The 20,024-nt window shown below is 42.7% G+C and overlaps 1 protein-coding gene across 1 annotated transcript in view; it reads left to right on the forward strand.

Annotated features, from left to right (window-relative positions):
* Nup188 (nuclear pore complex protein Nup188) overlaps positions 1–20,024 on the forward strand; it is an 80,974-nt gene that overhangs the window by 55,123 nt on the left and 5,827 nt on the right. Inside the window, exons 36-46 of the mRNA XM_075696170.1 lie at positions 1,677–1,840; positions 4,389–4,504; positions 5,573–5,704; positions 8,304–8,372; positions 10,097–10,300; positions 10,712–10,843; positions 10,977–11,051; positions 11,163–11,281; positions 13,240–13,318; positions 16,581–16,712; positions 18,036–18,079. Of these exons, the coding sequence (XP_075552285.1) occupies positions 1,677–1,840; positions 4,389–4,504; positions 5,573–5,704; positions 8,304–8,372; positions 10,097–10,300; positions 10,712–10,843; positions 10,977–11,051; positions 11,163–11,281; positions 13,240–13,318; positions 16,581–16,712; positions 18,036–18,079 (1,266 nt within the window). The remainder of the gene's footprint in view (positions 1–1,676; positions 1,841–4,388; positions 4,505–5,572; positions 5,705–8,303; positions 8,373–10,096; positions 10,301–10,711; positions 10,844–10,976; positions 11,052–11,162; positions 11,282–13,239; positions 13,319–16,580; positions 16,713–18,035; positions 18,080–20,024) is intronic.

A 20,024-nucleotide genomic window follows, 5' to 3' on the forward strand; every position in this document is an offset into this window, starting at 1 on the left:
AGTTTTCAAAGTATTCAAAATGAATGAATATTTGTATTTTCTCATGTATAAGCCACACCCCCAATTAACAGCACCCTGAAAAGAGCTACAAAATTCCACGCATATAACCTGCAGTAATAATGGCATGCAATGCCCGAATCTTTGTAAGAACAGTCTCCATTCTTGGATACACAAACCGTCCCTATCATATCTTCGGCGAGCTGCTCTGTTCCTGATTTCTTCAGTGACGCTGATAACGGTAAACTTTGCTCTAAAGGTGGTTTCACGGCAGTGCAGCTCCCACTGACATGACACCACACCTTGAGGCGATTCGAACTTCCATGAAGTGACACGTCAAGTCAGAATTAGCATATAACCCGCACCTCGATTTTACTGATAAGTTTTAACATTTTTTTTAATTATTTGTGCACTTGCAGAACGAAATGCGTTAAGCTCGCACGTTGATGAAAAGCATCAAGCTGAATTTGCGCAACGTAGCATAAACCGCTGGCATCACGCAGGCAAGGTCGCACTTACAGCATCACGACGACACACAACAGGTGAACTCAAAACACTCCCGCAGGCTCAGCCACGACACAATTTTAAGTAGACTGAAGCACAAGAGGGAGCAAGAACTTGTAAAAAAATTTCCTGTGCAGCTGGAGTTGTAAAAAATGTTGAACTTGCATTTTTGCATGAAAATATCTTAATAACGGCACTTCGAAAATAAGCAGACTCCAGAGATGAACCTGTTTCCTTTTTTGCAAGCAAAGAAGCAACCTTTCTTATATTAGTCAACATCTGGCTCTTCTGTCAAGGTTTTATGTTCTGACGACTATACGAACCAAAAGATGGATATTTGCGCTCACTTTTAAGTGATGATTTACATTCTCAACTGCTCTTGGCGAAGGGGGCAAAATAGTTAATGCGCCTGTAAACACAGATGCACCAGGTGAAAAATGTGATGCACATTGTGATTTGTTGTTACACTTAGGTTGTCCTTTGTTCTGTTTCCTCGTTATTTCTTGTACCCTCATCATTCTAATCGCTGTGGGTGGCACTTACTTGCAGTCATATACCCTGTATATCAGGTGACCCTTCTAATACATTTTTAGTTTGTCCACAGTTTTATAACACACTGACCAAGTAAATTATCAATGCCTCATAATCAGATCATCATTTTGGCATGTACTGAAACCCCAGAATGTAATTTTTAAATTAATGTTGCATTTTTCACAAGACGTTGATGCAAATTTAGTGGTGTGCACAAGAAATCTGCAGTTTGTCGTAGAAGCATATTTAATCTGATTGGATGCTCTCATTTTCGTGTGTGAGATTTCCTATGCCACAAGTTGGCACCCACGGAACAGCACTATTGTCATGATCGCTCTCTTCACCTAGTAGCATTTGCACCTATTCCTTGGGAAAGTTTGCTTGATCATCAGCAAAAACATTAGCAACGCTTCCATTTGCGTCAGTCTGAGATTCCACAGTCTGTGAAGGCCAGCTTTCTCGAAAGAAATCATTTCAAACTTGAAGATGCACGGCACGAAGCCTTAATTCATTTCGAAGGGTTCCTGACGTTTATGTTTTCGTGCACTCACAGTCTTTTGCAGCTGTTATGCTAACAACATATCAGTGCAGTTTCACAGCACATTCTCAACACGTAGCAATGTCTCCTTTTTATTCCACAATAGTGGCGTCACGTCTACGGTGTCGGAATGGGCCAGCAGCATGGGCACCGTGCTGTGCATCCTGGAAAACGGCACCACATCGCTTCATCCGCGGCTTGCCCTCATGCTGAGCGCCATTGGTGCTTCCATGGTGAAGATACTGAAGCAACAGCTGGCAGCCAAGAAAGGTTAGACCACTGCACTTTTGGCTGGATAGACCTTGCAGTTACTTTAGTGATGAATGAATGAATGAATGTTTATTTTGGCAGAAAAAAATACAAGGTATCTCTGTCAAAGAGGCTGACGAAAAGGCACGAATGCCTAAGTGTCAGTCCCCTTCCCCAACCCTTTCCTAGTGCACAAAACACTCAAGCACACAGGGTAAGCATGGTACACAAAGTGGATACATACACAAAAAAAATGAAAAGCACATGACATACGTAGCAGAAATATTGAATGCGATTTGTGTACAAAAGAATGAACCTGAAGGAACGACAAATACGTGTTCACTTTTCTTGTTTTTTTTAAGTGCTTAGGGACGGATTTTCATTTATTATAGTGAGTAAGCCGGGGTGATGATTCAGAAAATCAGCAACTATGAATCCCTGCTTTTGCATTCCGTAATTTGTACAGACCTTGCCCTTGTTGTAGGTTAATTGCCTTGTGTTATATTTATGTTCATTCGGGAAGTATGCTCTAAAAAAGGCACTTTCATTGAGTCTTACCTCATTAAATATTGCAGTGGCTGTTTTTTTGTTAATAAGAATTTCTATTGTTAAAATACAGTTCTTGAAAAGCGGAACGGAGTGGCTTCTTAAGGCGCATTCTCAATTACACGAATCATGCGTTTCTGCTAGGTTAGTAAACTATGGATATTGGTTTGCATCATGGTACACCAGACAGATGAACAATATTGGAGGCATGAATGCACTAGGCTATAGTATAATTGCTTTTTTAATCTAGAAGGTAATAGGTGCTTTAATTTATTAATAACAGTGATGGAGCTTGCAATGGTGGTTTTAATGTTACCAACATAACTGGACCAGTTTAAATTTTCTTCAAACTTAACACCAAGGAACCTCTGGGACGTAGAACGTATAATGACTTCATCACAGAATTGTACTAGTACTAAGCTATCATCAGTACCCTTGTTATGAGGCCAAAAAATGACCGATTTTGTGCTTTTAGTGTTTAATTCCAACTTATTTGCTCTTAGCCAGTCCGGAAGATTACTGAGCCTAATATTTGCTTCTTGCTCGAGGCTAATCAAGTCTCCACCATAAAAAAGGATATTGTGTGGGATGTGGAGCGCAATGATGGGATGCAAGCGACAGTATGACACGTTAACAATCGTTTGATATTACGATAGAATTGCCGCGTAACGAATACAAGTATACTGGTTCATCGAAATTGCCATCATAACAAAGTTTTTGTTATTTCCCATCTGTGTCCCATAAAACTTGATGCATCAAAAGTAGTGCCATAACAAATTCTGCAATGGGTGCATTTTTGCTTCAATAAAGTTTTTGTGGGACGTAAGGATTCCAGGGCGGGGGAGGGGGGGGGGGGCAGGAGCCATTGTCCAACGCTACTCTTGGGACTCCTGATGCTAAGGAAATGTTGACAATCGAATAAAATGCAAGTAACCACTGTCTTTTGGCACCCCCTAGTAAAGAATTGGTATGGGGCAGCAGCCACGTAACAACCGACCATCAGAGCCATCATCACCGTCATCAAGAGATGGTGATAGAATGAGTTTTCACGTAGTTTGCGATGAAAGTGCGTTATTCTACATGCTAAGTCAGTGGCAACAATGCATCGCAGTTTATGGCATTCTGGAGACATTTCTGCTTCAGAAAGTGAAAAAATAATGGGTAGAAGTGCGAAAACATGCTGGCATAGGACATCGTTGGATGACACAAAGCAGGGGTGACTGTTAATTGCCCGGAGGTGCAATGATCGTGCAGAGGCTGATGATGATGACCCATATCCTTGCAACACTGTGTGTGAACTACGGAACCAGCAGCTTTGCAAGGGAAGCAAAGGAATTATGGCCCACATGAGCAGCACGAGGAAATGCTGGCACAAGCCAGTCGAATAACCGCAACTCAGGCCTGGTAACTAAAGTAGATTTAAGAACAAATGCAATGGGCCACCTTTGGAAAATAACAAAGTGCCATGCTAAAGCAGCATTGACTTGCGCTTATATGTTGCTTTTCTCTTTGGCGTATTTGTTGCAGTCAGCATGCATGCAGCGACAGTCTGGTAACTCGGCACACCACCTGTAAACTTTCAGGCCAGAAATGCCAACAGCACCACTCTGCTAATTAGTGGCTGGCAGTGCACGCTATGAATGCACACAGTAGTATTTCTTTTCCTTTTTTTTTTACCCTTTTCTCTTGCACGCCTGCAGTTCGCGCTGAGATGCAGTGCTGTAACACTTTGAATACTTTTTCCGCTGGCATTCAGGTAGTAATGATGCTAGGCTAACTTGTGTTTCTTTTTTTTTTTTTCTTTTACTTGACACCCTAGTAGTGCATTCATTGGAGGCACATCACAGTTTCAGATTTTCACAATTCCTGTCATGTAAAGGTGCGTATCTGCCAATGTAAGGGTTTTGTGGCTAGACAGACAGTGAGAACCAGATCTTCCACTGAAAGAGGCATTAGAAGTTGCTGCTGTAAGATAAGTGACATTTTTTTTGTAAGCAAGTGACTTTTTTTTTGCTTCTTACAGAGGAACATGAGCTGAACGTGCATTCATGGGTGGCATCTCTGTGTCCTCTGCTAACCTTCTATGGAAGGAAGTGTGTTGAGGAAGGCCTCAAGTCACCAAGTTCTCTCACAGTCCAGGTATGTCCTGCATTTGCTTCAAGGCAGCTGGTTTCTTCGTACGTACCTGCCAACTCTCCCGAAGGTTTTGTAATGTTGGCAAATTTCAGCTCATTCTATAATTTTATGAATATCGCATTAAGTTTTAAGAATAATAAATTCCATTCATGAAAATGTTTTAAAGCAGTTGAAATACATTCCCAGAAAACACTATCTTTCGGCACCAATTTTCAGTACATTGTCAAATCGCTCTCGTGTGATACGTTTTCCGTCTGCTAGATCCCGTGTAAACAAGAAAAGGCACGAGGCACGTGCAATTGAGAGCAGTGACTGCTCGCCACAGCAGCTTCCCCGCACTACTAGCCCACCCGTCTGATGTGAAAACACAGACAAGCTCAGTTTCCTATTTCAGTACCAGAAAATTTGCTCTCAGGACGTCACACTCCGCATTCGCAGGTATCGCCGCCAATCTCATTGCGATAAGTGTCTTCACCTATCTGTTCCACAGCGCGTGGGGTGTACTGCCATTGCAAGCATACTGCATGCTTTTAATAGGCAGTAACCCAAATGTGCCATCGTTCCCTGCGGCAGGCAGCACGAAGTGAGAGTCACATTTCACTCTGGCGGCATCATGGGCATCATGAACATTGTATTCCGGTATCACGGTCTTAAAACGCTGCACAATAAAAAAACCACAACATGCGTCTCAGGCCGCTCAGGCCCCATCAGCATGGCACACTTCAGCGTCTCATCCTGCAACGATTTGCGCAGCACTTCGCATTACCTAGATGTCCAGTACTGTTGAGTATGTCAAATTGTTTTAGCGACTTCGGATCGTGCATTTCCCCGATTAGCCTGTTTTTTTTCTCTCATATTTGACAGAATGGCAGTACTATTAAAGGCAAAAAAAGAAACAACATTCCTAGTTTTTAACGAAAGGCTGGATGCATTGTAAAGTCCACTTTGTGACTGAGGTCCTCAGTGCTTATCTAGTTTCTTGTTGGGAGTTGAAACCTTGTTTGCAAGGAGCTGCAGTCTGAAAAATGTTATTGCACATCTGTTGTGCTGTTCTTTCTGTGTGACCATCAGGTGTGTACCACATTGACCACCTTCCTCAAGGATCTCCTGTCGCTTTCCGAGAACAACACTGGCTGCATCCCTGTACTTCAGCAGAACCTGGTTGTCGCCCAGCTGACAAACCTGTTGCAGGCGTCACTACAGGTCAGGTTTGATAAACATGAAGAGATGGCAATTGGTAATTCCCATAGTCTACTTTGGTTGGTTCACTGACAACAGTCTCCAGTTATTCTGAATTAGAGACGTGAGGCAGAATGATTGGTAGGGCACACAGTATTGACTGTGTAGTAGTGATTGCCAATAAGACGTCTAACCGAAATCCCCTATTGTCTTTAGCACCCATATTGAGACACGCATCATCTAACTTGTTACAATACTTGTTGATAGTCCACTTTACTAAAGCCTTCCTTGCTTGCTTAAGCACAAAGCTGCGCGGGTCAACAATTCTTTAATGACGGGCTTCAAGGACGAACATCTTGAAACTGCTGCTAGTTTCAGGATTGGCTTTGCAAACTTGTGAAATCCAGTTCAGTGCTCCTAACAGGTGGTCCATTGCAGTCATTCAGTTGCTGCATTCAGTGTCCTGCTGCTCAGCAAGAGGTTGCAGGTTTCTTCCCTTGCTTCCCAGCGGCAGTGGCTAACTTCTCAATACGGGAGGAGTAAAGAAAATGCTGGTGTACCAAGCATCATGTGCACATTGAAGGAACACCAAAGAGACAGGCTTAAGTTGAGCTGTATAAATAAATTACCATCCAAGAATACCAAAAGTTATTCCCTTACTGCTGAAGCAGGCTTGGTAAACCAGAAGAAGATTTAAAAAAGAAGACAAGTGCTGATCCTGCATTTAAATTCTTGCACAAGCTCACCGTGATTATATAAATTTTTATGGCATCTGATCAGGCCTAGTCAACTTTTTTCTGTGAAGTTGGGCTGAACTGTATTCTAAAAAAGCCAAAGACTAAATTTAGCAAGCCGAAATTTAGCAAACCGAAAAAAAGCCTTTGAAATCGGTGACGTCGAACAGATATACCAGCGCTCGCATTTCGGTCTGACAATAAAAAAATGAAATGTTGACCTTCATTTCTTATTCTGATAATCAACCGAATTGCCACCAAATGAACAATAAGTATTGAAACAATACTTCAGTCTAAACTGGTGCAGTGCTTCTTGTTCATGTCCCTTTTAAAAAAGCCCAATGCCACTTCGTTAATATAAGTCTAGAGCTCTCTACTACAGCATCTCTTATAGCTTATGTGTGTGTTTAGTTTGGGGACATTAAACTGTAATTATTGAAGGCAAGATCTTGTTAGCCTATGTCGCACGGGTTCGGCTTATCTGGGATCTAGGTATCTTGTCACCACTCCCAGAAAAAAAAGGCCCTTTTGTACCTCGAGCACGTTAGAGTTTCAGAATGTGTCAAAATGTCAGTCTAAACAAGACAAGCAGTGAGAATAACTCTCAGGTTAAGTAAAATGAACAGTAAAGATGTAATTAGCACCTGTTTACTCAAAAATTAACCACATTACACTATCCCCTGTAAAACATGCATCACCGTAAATATAGACATGTTGAGGCAAAGTTGCCATATGGCACATTTGGGAAATGGAGGGAGTTCGCTTGGTCTAAGCAGGGTTCGCGTGTGGCATTAGTGTCTGAAAGGCACCAAGAAGGAAGAATTAGTCGGTGAGTAAAAATAATGGTTTGGGCGTAGTTATCGCCAATATGGAGTTGAAAATTAACCACATTGCACCATAGACTGCACCGTCTGATTATTCAAGACAGCCCAGTGTCTCAAATCCAATAATGAAGGCAAATTTAGAACTACTTTTGCAGCAAAGAGCAACTTCAAAGCTAAAATTAATTTAGCTTTTGTATCATGGCGAGTTAAAAATTCCGCAGCCTCATTATTTACTTGACTCTTTTTCTACCCTGATCAAGAACTAACCACAGTAGAACCATTCAAGCCATGTTAACACACACAAATACTTGCCATTTCCCTCAGCAATCTCTTATTGGAACAGCTTAGCTTTTGTTACCCAAGTTTAAACCATTCATTTCTGGTTGTGATTGCTTTTTTTAATTAATTAATTAATTAATTAATTTTTTCCCATGTCTGTAACCACTCCTGCATGGAGCATTTCAGGCTTGCAGTATGTTCAAATAAAAAAAAATATATATTTCTTTGGAATCAGCCCACCTGGCCTCTTGGTCAAAAAAAAAGAAGGGTTAGCCAAGTGTCGGCGCTAGAGTATAGAAAATCAACGTAATGGCATGTGAAATGCGATACAAATAAGATACGAGATGATTGAATAATGAACATGAAAAAGCGACAGAAATACATAGGATTATAGAAATATATTCAACATTTAATCATCGAATCATTGGAGACACCATGTATGTCGACCTTATCCTCTTTAGCGTCGACATTTGGTTGACCCTTTCTTTCTTTATTCTAACAGGTGCCAAAATATAAATTATGTTAACAAGATAAAGAGTAAATTTTAGTTAAACATTTTACTGATAATTATTGCAGAATTTTATGTATCTGCTAGTGTTATCAATCACAACGATTACAAATAATTTTGTTTTCAAATCATGATTTTTAATTCATAATTGATGGTGGTCATCACTAAAACACCCCGTATGTTAATAAGAGCTTTGAAATAGCTTTAGCAAGTTTGGCTTGTTTATTGCCTTGATATTTTCACTTGCTGATGAACAATGACCTCGTTTATACTTGCAGGCAATGAAGGACAGTCGCCTAGCCCAAGCCATCTGCCATTTCTTTCTTGCGCTCACGGCTATACCTCAGGTATGGGATTATACCTTGATAGGATAAACAGTCAACCCCGTATTTTATAACATTCTTATACACAACACTCCACCTCGACACAAGATACTGGATAGCAGTGTCACTCTTTGACAGAAGTGGTCACCGCGTTCCATTGACACTCCACGACAAATCCTGAGAAGCTTAGTCAGTCCAGGGGCGATGCTGTGATAAACTCGGCAGAGTGGAGGACGAACGTAGAGCCGAGGATCATTTGAGTACAGCGATCGGTCTGAATGGATGATAGCACGTGATGAACGGGAATTTTTTTTTACACGGCTGCTGTCACTCTTTCAGAAATCATCCGAGGATTAGAGCAGGCAATTCTCCCTCTCTTTTCTTTCTTCTGTCTTTCTAGTTTTCTTTCTTACTAGCCGAGACAGGAGTGCACATGCGACTACTACTGTTTTCTTTTTTATTTATTCTTTTCTTGGCATCATTTCTCTCATATTTTTCGTTTTCTTGTTCCATTCTTTGCACATCCTGGAAAGAATGCACACCAGCTCGCCAAGTCTTGCAACTTGTGCTCTGCTGTTCAGCATGTTACTTCTGGCCACAGCGGCCTGTGTGCTAAATGTGTGCTAAGTGCCCACATTCCATGTTTTTAACACACATTAAGAGAACTACTAAGTTGCAGTCATTAGTCATTTCTCTGACAAAACATCCTTCATAGCCCTCATGCATTTTCGGTACGTGAAAGCCACCCAGTCAGTCCACCAGGTAAAGGTGCAGCAAAAGAAAAGGTAGTTCGAACTGTATTAGTAAATTATGCTTGCAGAATACCAAAAGAAATGCCACTTTTACTGTGAGAGGTGGCCTGGTAAGCCAGAAGAGATGCAAAAAATGTAAGATGGGTGCCAACGCCACCTTGATGTTCCCACACCAGCTCGCCATGTCATAAATTTTGACAGGATCTGCTGATCCCTAGAGACGGACTACATTGTATTGCGTTAGGGCCAAATGTGGAATGTGGCAAGTTTCGAAAACTTGCTAAGCCACTATGGCCCATATATGAGAAGATACTTTGAGATTCACGACGTCACATTGACGTGCCGGAGCCAGGGTTCTGGCAGCAAATTTTACAAATGTAACTTTTGGACTTTATGTTGTATCCTGATAATCAACCAATTACCACGAAATTAATGAAAATATAGTTTTGAAATACTATTTCATCAGCATAAACAGACTTAAGTGTTAGCCTTTTGTGTTCGTTTACTGTATTTTCCCACGTATAAGCCACACCCCCAATTACGACAGCCCAGAAAGAAAGAAAAAATCTGGACGTATAACCTTCGAAAATAAGTGCATGCAACAACGCTCACGCCTTATCTTCAGCGAGTAGCTCTGTTCCAACCCTCTCTTTGGCGATGCTGATAATCTTCAGTTTCTGCTGTGGTCGAAAGGGTGGCCGTTGAGTGCAGCTCATCATGATTCGAGTTCTAGTTTGCCAGTGCTGCGTGCACTTCGCTAACTACTAAACACAGATTGGCAAGGAGAAGGGAGCTTTAATACACAGGGTTGGCGAGAGGGTGAGGTTTCCCAGGAAGTAATGAAACTGAATGGCAGAGAACTCATCACGCCACACCTCAAGGTGAAATTCGCAAATAACTCACAACAAGACCTTACTGTTAACTTCTTTGAAGTTTTGGTGCAGGTTATGTATGCAGAAGTACAGTAATCACATTTATTTCACATTGGCTTTCAAGATGGCCGAGGCGCTGCAGTGCTGCGGAGTTATGGACCAGGTGAGCCCATTCCTGTCGGCTTGCTACCAGGGCAGCGACGAGGGCTGGCTGTCCGTGTACCGGCTACTGGTGCAGCTGGTGACGGCGCTGCTCCACATGCAGCGTTACTTCTTTCTCGACAGTGCCCTGGGGTTCATGGCACTGCATGTGGACCGACTCTATGCTGTGAGTAAAGTCACTTCTGCGGCGGTGAACCATAGAGCTATTAAAGATACGAAATCAGCCTAAATACGACAAGGACAAAGCTGAAGAAGGCAACATGAAAACCAGAGACTTACAAGTTACAAGTACAGCGTTTGTCTTACCATCTTTGCAAGTTGTAACAAGATGGTAAAAAGATGAAGATAAGATAAAAAAAAGATAAGGACAAGGGGGAAGAAGGTGACGGGAGAAATCCTGGACTTGTAAGTCCAGCATGTGGCCTTTCTTGCCAATGTCATCTTTTTTGCACTGGTTTTATTTCTGCAATAACATGGCTTATGGCAGGCCTACTCTAGTCTTGTAGAGGTTAATTCTTGTTGTCTCTCTAGAGCTCAACGTGTGCTTTTCTCTTTGCTTTGCTGTATTTTTTCACAGTGTCTTATGCAAGTCCGTTCCAACCCAACACAAATTGAGGAGGCCTTGGTAACATCTTGGCTTGTCTGCAAAGTGGCTTCTCTACGGACTATGTATCCATGCAACCAAACGAATCCCTTGATGATGCTCATGGTAAGCCATCTGCTTAGCACTGCCGTTCTCTGTACTTGATGGCTTGCATCCTAGTATTCCTTGCAATCCTCCTTCCAGGGCTAGCAGCGCTCAACCACTAATTACTTTGTTTTCTCCTGTTTTATACTCTCAGAGAAGCATCTGCTGCGTGACGTCTTCAGCAGTTGCCTACCTGTGCAGACCCACCCTTCTACAGCATATGCTTGAGGTAACCGCGGCAGTGCAGTCACTTAATTTTCATTAAAACTTCAAGGGACCACCAATTGTTGTTTCAGAAACTAAAACTTAGAAACCTGCAATCTCCGTTTCCTTAACGCAGTACAAGAAGCAATCTACCGCCCAACCTCATTCTGAAGAGCAGGGCAGCCAGCCCAGGCGGCAGCTTTCTACCGACGATGTCGCCGATCCATCACCCAAGCTGACAGAAGCGAGAAAAAAGTGAGATGCATTTCCTCTCATCACCGTAGCTTAAGTAAGCTTATGAATGCTCTTGCCAAGAGCCGTACACTATGGTTCAGTGGGAACGCACAAGTGTGGGAGACGAGAACTTTCTCTTTGACAGGCCTGGGAGCACCCGTCATTGCAGCAGACAAGCTGGGGCTGATGTGGTAGATCCCACAAATCTGCACAGCATCTCAACACCACTTTAGCCAGCATTCGCAGCTTGAGTACTCCCACAATGTGTGCGGCATGCTTATGCATTCCCCTTAACAGTACACCACACCGTACATGGTGAGGAAGCCAAAGAAGTCGATGTCAAGAAGTCTCACAGTGATTATAAACATTGAAAACACTTGCCTAGCTGCTAGGTAGCCAAATACAGTTAAACCTCAATATAACAAACTCAAATATAACGAAATTCTCGCTATAATCAAGTATTTAACTTTTTGTAACTTCTTGTCCATAGAACACCATGTATTTAAAACCTCAGTATAATGAAGTGTGTAGACAATTTAAATATAAGGAAATATCACTGCTGCCACAAAGGAATACTGAGACAGTAGTGCAGATGCAGACGATCACATGGATCACATGGTTGAAGCACCGTGTCACCAAGAATGACTGCCGAAATGAGGCAGTATCATGCTCCTCATAAAGTCCAAGTGCGATATCTAATCGCGCGGCGCACACTGTGTGCTTTAGATCTGAGTGAAAGCGTGAGAGAGTGAGCTGAGAAGGTTGGTGGCTTGATTAGCGCCGTCCTCCCTCATAAGCAAGGAGAAAGGCGGGGAGGAAGCGGGGGAAGGTTGGCCAGTGTCTCCTTTTTCTAGCGCAGCCGTCGCGGTGCATGGCTGTCAGCGTGGCAGAGCGGATATGCAGCTCGTGCGCCGTTTTAGAGGTGATCTTCCACATGTGCAAAGAGCGGGCTTGCATAGATGGCGTGGCATAATGTGCGCTGTCTTCCTAGGTGTTTAGTGCTGGAGGTCCCCTAATCGCGAGTTTCGAAGACACATTGAAGCTGGAGGAATACGAACCATTCGTATCCCACTGCCAGCGCTTTTCATGATACATCGTCCCACTGCAAACGACACTATCAGATAGGGGGCACAGTGCACACGAAAGCATGGCTAACTTCTCTTCGCACTACCGATGTGAATATATCGTCGACATGGCACGAAACCGTATCTTTCGTCGCCAACTCTCAAATTCAATAATTTTTTTCTCCCTCGAGTTTGCTTTTCCTGATTGCCCAATAGTTCCGAGAGTTTTCTGGCCCCTTCCGTGCAGGAAAAACCCATGGGTGACTGCACTTATTTTCATGAAAAGTCAAATTTCAATATAACAGAATTCCGATGTAACGAAACAAGTTGCCGATTTTACAAACTTTGTTGTATCAAGGTTTAACTGCATACTACTACTGCACATGCAGATGGGAGCCCATAATTTCGCTCAAAAGGCTGCCTGTTTTTTCTTGCAACTTTGCAATACCTGTGCCACTTTTTGTTTCCTTATTCTTACGCTTGAGTAAGTAAGGCTACACAGCAGACTTATTTAATCCTTTCCATATCACAGGAAATGACAAAAGTTGTCCCATTACCCAGAATGGTGGTGCACAGACAAAACATGTTTCCAGTGCAAGCATTCAATTAACCGGAAATAAAGAGAAAGACTATACACAGGACATCTAGTGTCAAAACTGCAACAGGAAGCAAATAAACGAATGCAATCGTCTGTTCACACTGAAAATACTTTTGCTCATTACAATTATGCTCATCAGCAGTTCAGAAAGGGTTGAAGCTAATCGAAGCTTGGGTACGCAGTAGCCGTTGTGTTCCAAGAAGTTGCTCAAGCTTTTTGAACTTGCATATTCTTTTTTTACGCACTTGGAAGCAATTTCTTTTACACTTGCCTACAAAACAAACATTGCAAAGTGTCTGTGATCTCTTCTCTCCAAGGCTCCAGGAGTTGCTGTTCATCTGCTTGTGCTGCTGTAAACAGTTCAGTCCGAGCGTGCCTGAAGCCCTGTCAGATCAGGTAACTAGTCTGCCACTGTTGTACCATATTTTTCTGCATGTACTACTCTTGCACTACTTGTACTACTACACGAGTAACTTGTAGAAATTTAGGAAGTTATATGCAGGCACTGCAACACTTTTTGAACATGGTGAGAAAATGCTCGCAATCTGTAGACAATGCTGCTGTGAACATCATAGCTGGATATAATTTTTTTCGGTGTATTGCAGCAGGAAGCCCACCACTTTGCATGAAGATCGCTTGGTCTCTCTTGCAGATTTCAAAGCCCCTATTTTTGCCACCGATGAAGTCACAGACGGTTCGACAGCCCATGGACACAGCTAATGGGAAATTGTTCATGATCATGAGTTACTCAATTTCCAGTTTTCTAGAAAACTAGAAAGCGGCAGTTAACATGTCCCACCCATCCTGTCAACATGCCTTTTTCGATCTTCGATGCTTTTGTCAGATGCCAACCTTGAATGGTTACCATAAGTGCTCAGTGGAAAAGAGAAAGTGTAAGAAAGGAGCAGTAGGCAGGTCATTGCTATCACTCTAAAGGAAACATGCTGATGGAGAATGCGGAAAGTAAACATTGTGCTCTTTATGCCTCTATTATTATCAGGTCTTTCTTTCGAAAATTTGTTCGGAAATATGTTCATTGAAAAGCATCGCACTCGTTCGAGTGTTTCTTGGGTTTGAAGAAAAGGTGTTGCAGGGCAAAAACCGGGGGCACAGGCTATACGCACAAATTTTGTCCTGCAATGTGGCTTCGCTGCAGGGGATGATGTGCATTGCCACGAAGTTGCACCGGGCCTCAACAGGAAGCAATAGCAATAAACCGTTCCAGCAGGTTGTTGCGATATCACGCCAGGCCACTCCTGTGTTCTTAAGTACAAACAGTATGCAGCTATTGAGAGAAAGCCAGATTATGACATCATATGAGCTTTTCTTACAAAGACAAATGTTGCCATGTTGCCATCCATCTCCTTAAAATAACAACACTCTGCACGTGGACTTTCCTTTAAGAAAGTTGTGCAGGCTACATCGATTCAGATGCACAACTAAGAGTTATCGTTTCTGTTATATCAGTTTTACAGGCTGCCTTGAGATGTGAGGCAGTTTGCATCCCATCTGAAAGAATCTATAGTCAAAAAGTGTGCGTATATAAAGGCATTCTTTAACTTTAGATGCCAATTTCAATTTTCCACAAGAAGCCCACAAATCTCACCCTGCAGCAGTTAATGCTGTGCAACTAATTTTCAATCTTGTGAACTCAAGAAAGTACTAGTTGTATGTATAATTCAGTTTTTCTTTTTTTTATCAGGTAAAAAAAAATTAGGCATTAAGAAGGTGGTGCCCAAAGTAACGTTATCTTTAACGTTGGTGCAAGGTGTTTTTTATAACTGGGTTTTTATGCTAGTGTGTTTTCACTGAGTAGTTTGCTCTAGAGGAAAAAGATGGCTCTTTCGGCGGTGCGCTGCACATTGCCTCAAGCACGGGTGCACGAATGTGAAACCATTACCATTTCTACCCTGGTGCTGTGCAATCAGCTCTTGGAAATGCAACTCGGCGATCGCTGACACACTGTGCTCCATTTATGCTGCAAAATGTGGAACACTAGGTAGAAGACTTGTGCAGTAGTTGGCTGCAAAAATAATGACTGGCATATTAAGGAATGGAATGAATCTGTGCGGCCAAGTTCACGGACCGCTGCTACACAAAAAATTGCCAGTGTTGCCGACCCTTCGTGATACGTGGCTTTCCTCAACGATAAAAAACTTTACTCATCCACCGGCATTGTGTTGCTAACCTCCATGGGAAGGACATGGAACTTGAAATGTAGGCAAGAGTGAGTACTGCTCATTACAGAGTGACAAAGGGGGTCACGCCTCTTCCTGGCACAGTAAGTTTCTTGCACATTATCTACACACATCTGCCCCAACTACACTCCAAGATACACCTGCTCTGTTGCCCACGTATCAAGAATAAGTGAATGGCCACACTCTATAATCAATGTGCTGAAGCATGGCTGGCGGTCTACACCGACAGTACACGAATATTCGAAGCTGAATGTTTTGTGACGGTCCACAGGAGCAAGCGACTAGAATATTACTACAAGCTGTTACTACACCCGGTGACAGCTCTCTGTGGCAGCGCAGCCGAAGCTTTGAAGCTGAAACACATTTTTTTTTTACTCCGCATATGCATGCAGTCCACAAATGCGAGCAACTGGAAGTTATATAATGTAAAACAAATCATACTAATTATTATTTTAATTTTTTGTTCATTATTAATTTCATAACAAATAAGAAGCTTGCTTAGGAAAAATATTTCCATTACTTTCTTTTCCTAGCTTTGGCTTTTTGGTGTCCATGTGTCATTTTCCTGGTCCTGTAAACCGCCAGCAAAATGTTAACACTACTTGGTGTAGTAAGACAAAAGCAGAAGCTCCGCACGTGCAAGCACGTTGCTTTGGACTGAGCATACCCGTGAGCAATTAGGCAGTAAATAAACAATGAAATAGTGACCGCACCAAGGAGCGTTACTGAGTCAGAAACATGGCAAGCCGCTGCTTCAATATGATCTGCAAGTAAAGAACGAAGAGCAAAAGACAGTGGTTCTGATACAATTCAGAAACAGAAGGTTTGGACAACCTGGAATACATTTCGAGCCCCACTTCTAGTACAAGCACCGTATATGTTTCTCACACAGTTTGAACAAGGTGTAATGAGCTTCAAAAGCACCTACATGTCCTGTGAATCTGTGGCCAAAGCTTCGTGTCGTCCACCCAATCACTGTATACGACATCTACCAGAGCAGAGACTTGCTGCGCCGCACTGCCGTCAAGCACATCCTTTGTAAATACTGAAGCTACGGAGGCAAACAATGGTCGCACCGCCACGTGATCAAACATGGCTGCGCCCGCGTGATTGCTGTGAAAAGCGTCTATGGGGGCCTGCTGAAGCCTGCAAGTCAATCTGTTTAAACCGAACCGCTTTATTTTCGTTAGTAATGAAAAATTACGCAACTTGGTATAGAAATCAGGAGGAACTTCACCTGGGACCAGCAGGTTTATCTTGAAACTACAAAAAAAAAAAAAGATAATAAATAGGAACACAAAATGAGCACATGCCATAGTTGCCAACTGGAACATTTCTTAATGCACAACATTATATGTTCTTGTTCTAGATTTTTGTTTTTGCTTTTGCATAGAAGGATGTGAAATGAAATGTGCATTCTCACACAAGTGCTTAGCTGGTGCTTTCACTGTCTTTCACAGGCCTTGGACATTGACGAGTGGCGGCCGATAGCCCATCTGTCGTTTCAGTCACCATCAGTGGAGCAGGAGGAGAAGCTGACATTTGGAACCCTCATGTCAGCTGCGCAGTTATGCCTCAAGTCGCTTACCAAGGTACACAGAAAGTGCAAATTTTTCGCCCATTTCAGCCCAGCCTTGTGTCCCTTGCAATCTTACAATGATAGCTGTTGAAGGCTCTTCTCCCAGAATTCCAGCAGAAGGACCACGGCGGCCACATTTCAATGGGGGCAAAATGGGAAGACACCCGTGTACTTAGACTTAGGTGCACGTTAAAGAACTCCAGGTGGTCCAAATTTCTGCAGTCACCCACGACAGTGTGCCTCATAATCAGATCGTGATTTTCACGCGTAAAACCACATAATTTAATTTTTTTTTTTGCAGCAAAAAAAAAAAAAGCACCTTTGTAAATTTATAGGGTTCATCTGTGCAGCATAAGTAGAAATGTCATAAATAAGTAATCACAAAGTTATTCAGATTTTATATTATTGCAGCAGCAATTATATGGACACCTCGGGCGAATTTTTGCCGTCGTCGTCGCCATGATGTTCCGTATAAAGTTTGAGGCCGATAACGCTGTTGCCGCGCGCCATATGCTGTATGTGCGAGTGAAAGCCTGCGAGGGGAAGCAATGATCGCGGCACAATCTCACATGCGCAGGGGAGGAAAACGGGGAGGAAGCGCACCATCCTCCGTTGCACGCAAGGAGCTAAAGGGAAGGGATATATGAGGGCATTGTACTTCGGCAGCAGCTGCGTATGGCGTGGTTGCACTGCCTTTATCTTGCAAGCGTTCCTCTTTGGTGGCAGAGCTTAGGTGAGCCGATGGCTCATCGCTTTGCGTGTGGTGTCTTCTCACAACTCAATCGGCATTGACGTGACGGACAGCACGAGGGTCACTTTGCTCGCTGCTGCTGCTGCCACGCTTCCTCACGCCAGCACTTTGACAGCGAGCGTTCGTGGTCATTGAGTGTGATGTGTGCATGTTGGCCTGTGTGTGCTGACACCATGTTTGTTAACATAGTTAATAATCGAGTGCTTACAAGTTTATATGGCCCATAAAACTACTATCCGTACTTGTTATGGTTGTCTACTAATTTCCTATCTCAATCGATGCTTCACCTTTTGGGCGAAACTGCAACTTTTTGTTTACCTGTAACTAATCCTTACACTTGTTTGTCACATTCTATCCACTCTGTCTGCCGTGGAGCTTGAAAGTTAAGTTGAGTAGTATGTAGAAATAATGTAATTTCTTAGAATTGCGTGCTGGTTTGGTTAAACCAGCACATGGTGCCACATTGCACAATATGGCTGTTCTAGTATAGTCAAACCTGGTTCACAGTTTGTTGCCCCATATAATGGGCTCCTTAGGTTGAAGTTTTGGCCCTGAGTTCTTGTTTTGATGCCTTTTCTGACGCAGGTCGACCGGCAACCATCCACTGCTGGGAGCCCCCGCCAACAGAGGTAATGTATGCGTTTCTAAGCATTACTCCCACATATAACAAACACGAAGGGTTTCTCCAATGGAGTGTGCAGCCTGTGACAGATATGTCATATTCCTATAAAGTGTTACAGGGATGTACGGTCAACCACAAAAGTCTACAGGACGCAGAACTTGAGAAAAAGCTGAATTGGCACAAAGCCCGCATGCATATTTTCAGAGTTTAAATTTGTAGTTTTTGCAACCTACACGGTGATCTATTAAATGAAATGTGCCGTGCCTTAATAGAACAGAAATTCACATTGGTCGTGGGACCTGTGTCTCATAAACTTATGTGGCTGACTGTGTACAGTGTGGTCTACTGTTAAAGAGGAAGTCTAATTGATATTTGACTACCAATTTAACTGCATTATGGCATAAAGGTGCCTAGACTAACTTTTAATGCATAGATGTAAGCTTAATACGTAACATCGGCTATCTATTTTCATTCGATGAGGTAGAAGTATTTCAGTTATACATATCTGGTTTAACGCTAGCTAAGTATTCTTTTTGAGGGTAAACTGTACTGTACATATATTTGTCAGATGCTTAATGGTTGAATTAGCTGGCACAAATAATCTAACTGCATGCAGTAGATGGGCCAAGTTTAGCCACATATGCAACCTGCTGTAATTGTGGTACGAATTAGTTAGCTTGCCTGAAGGTAGTAGTGTTACAGGCTAGTTGGCTGCTAGATTTGTAAAATGTGTTTACAGCACAGAATCGAATGGGACACAAAGATGGCAAAGACACTTGCGTTTATATGTCTGCTCATTGTGTCTCATTTGATTTTGTGCTGCTAATACATTTCACAAATTTGCCCAAAGCTGGTCCTATAAAGCACGATCTTGCATAATTTTTGCAAGGCTGATACAAGATAAGCTGCACACAGTGTGGAGCTACTAGTTCATTCTGGTTAAACACTCTTGGGCGAGCTGGGGGACTTCAGTGTTGGTATCGAAATGGTGTGTTTGGCATCTTCCATGGCCATGTTTGAACGCTAGAGAGTTCATGGTTTTGCCTCAGTAACTTTGTCTGGAAATGCCGAAACCCCTTAGGCACATGTACCATTTTTCGTAAGACGAATTGATCACATTTTTCCGTTCTGAAGTAGCGGAGAAACATTCACTACTGCTGATGCCCTGCATGCTCCTTAGAAAAAGCCATCAGAAGTTTCATGTAACAGCACATAATACACTGGAGAATGAAGAAGTCAAACAGGTGTGCACTCCCAACAAAATTTTGTTGAAGAGAGGAGAATGTAAGACTTGAATAAAGCACATTGACAAAACAAGCATGTTGTGCACGTCAACTGAGCTGTGCAAATTGTGTGCCAAATATTCACGGAGTAGTTGGCATTGGTAAAACACGATTTTTGACGGACATTCGGAGTGTGCAGGTTAATAGCACGTAAGTATTGGTCAAGAGTCTTTACTAGTTCTTTGCAAAGTCCCGTGGAAGAAACACAAATGACAAATATGTGCATAGGCAGAAGACTTGATGGCTGCTGCGGTGCTTTTGTTGACACATGAACCATCATGCGCTATATTATGTGGGAATCGAGAGCCAGCAGCTTTAAAAAGCACGGTCAATGCCTGTGCTGCCATGGCCTCTTCTCCACTAGTGGTGTAAAAACAGTGTGAAGTAGCAGAGGGCAAATTTCCTCTACATTTTCCTGATGCTCAGACCAGCATACAATGTAAATGGCCGTCTGTGGCTGAAAGTCAATCTGGGCTAAGTTCAACAAGCACTGGATCTCAAGTAATTCTGAAAGACATTTACAGCCAAACAGTCAAAGACACTGCAGAGAAAGAGCATGTCCCTTTGCATGCATATAGGTGTCTTCAATTTGTTTTCTCAGACTGCTTAAATCGCTGCTTTCAGCCAGTCTGTGTCGTTGGTGCACTAGGTTTCATTGGCAGCACAGGG

The sequence above is a fragment of the Dermacentor variabilis genome, chromosome 6 (assembly GCF_050947875.1).
Source record: "Dermacentor variabilis isolate Ectoservices chromosome 6, ASM5094787v1, whole genome shotgun sequence".
Classification (NCBI taxonomy): domain Eukaryota; kingdom Metazoa; phylum Arthropoda; class Arachnida; order Ixodida; family Ixodidae; genus Dermacentor; species Dermacentor variabilis.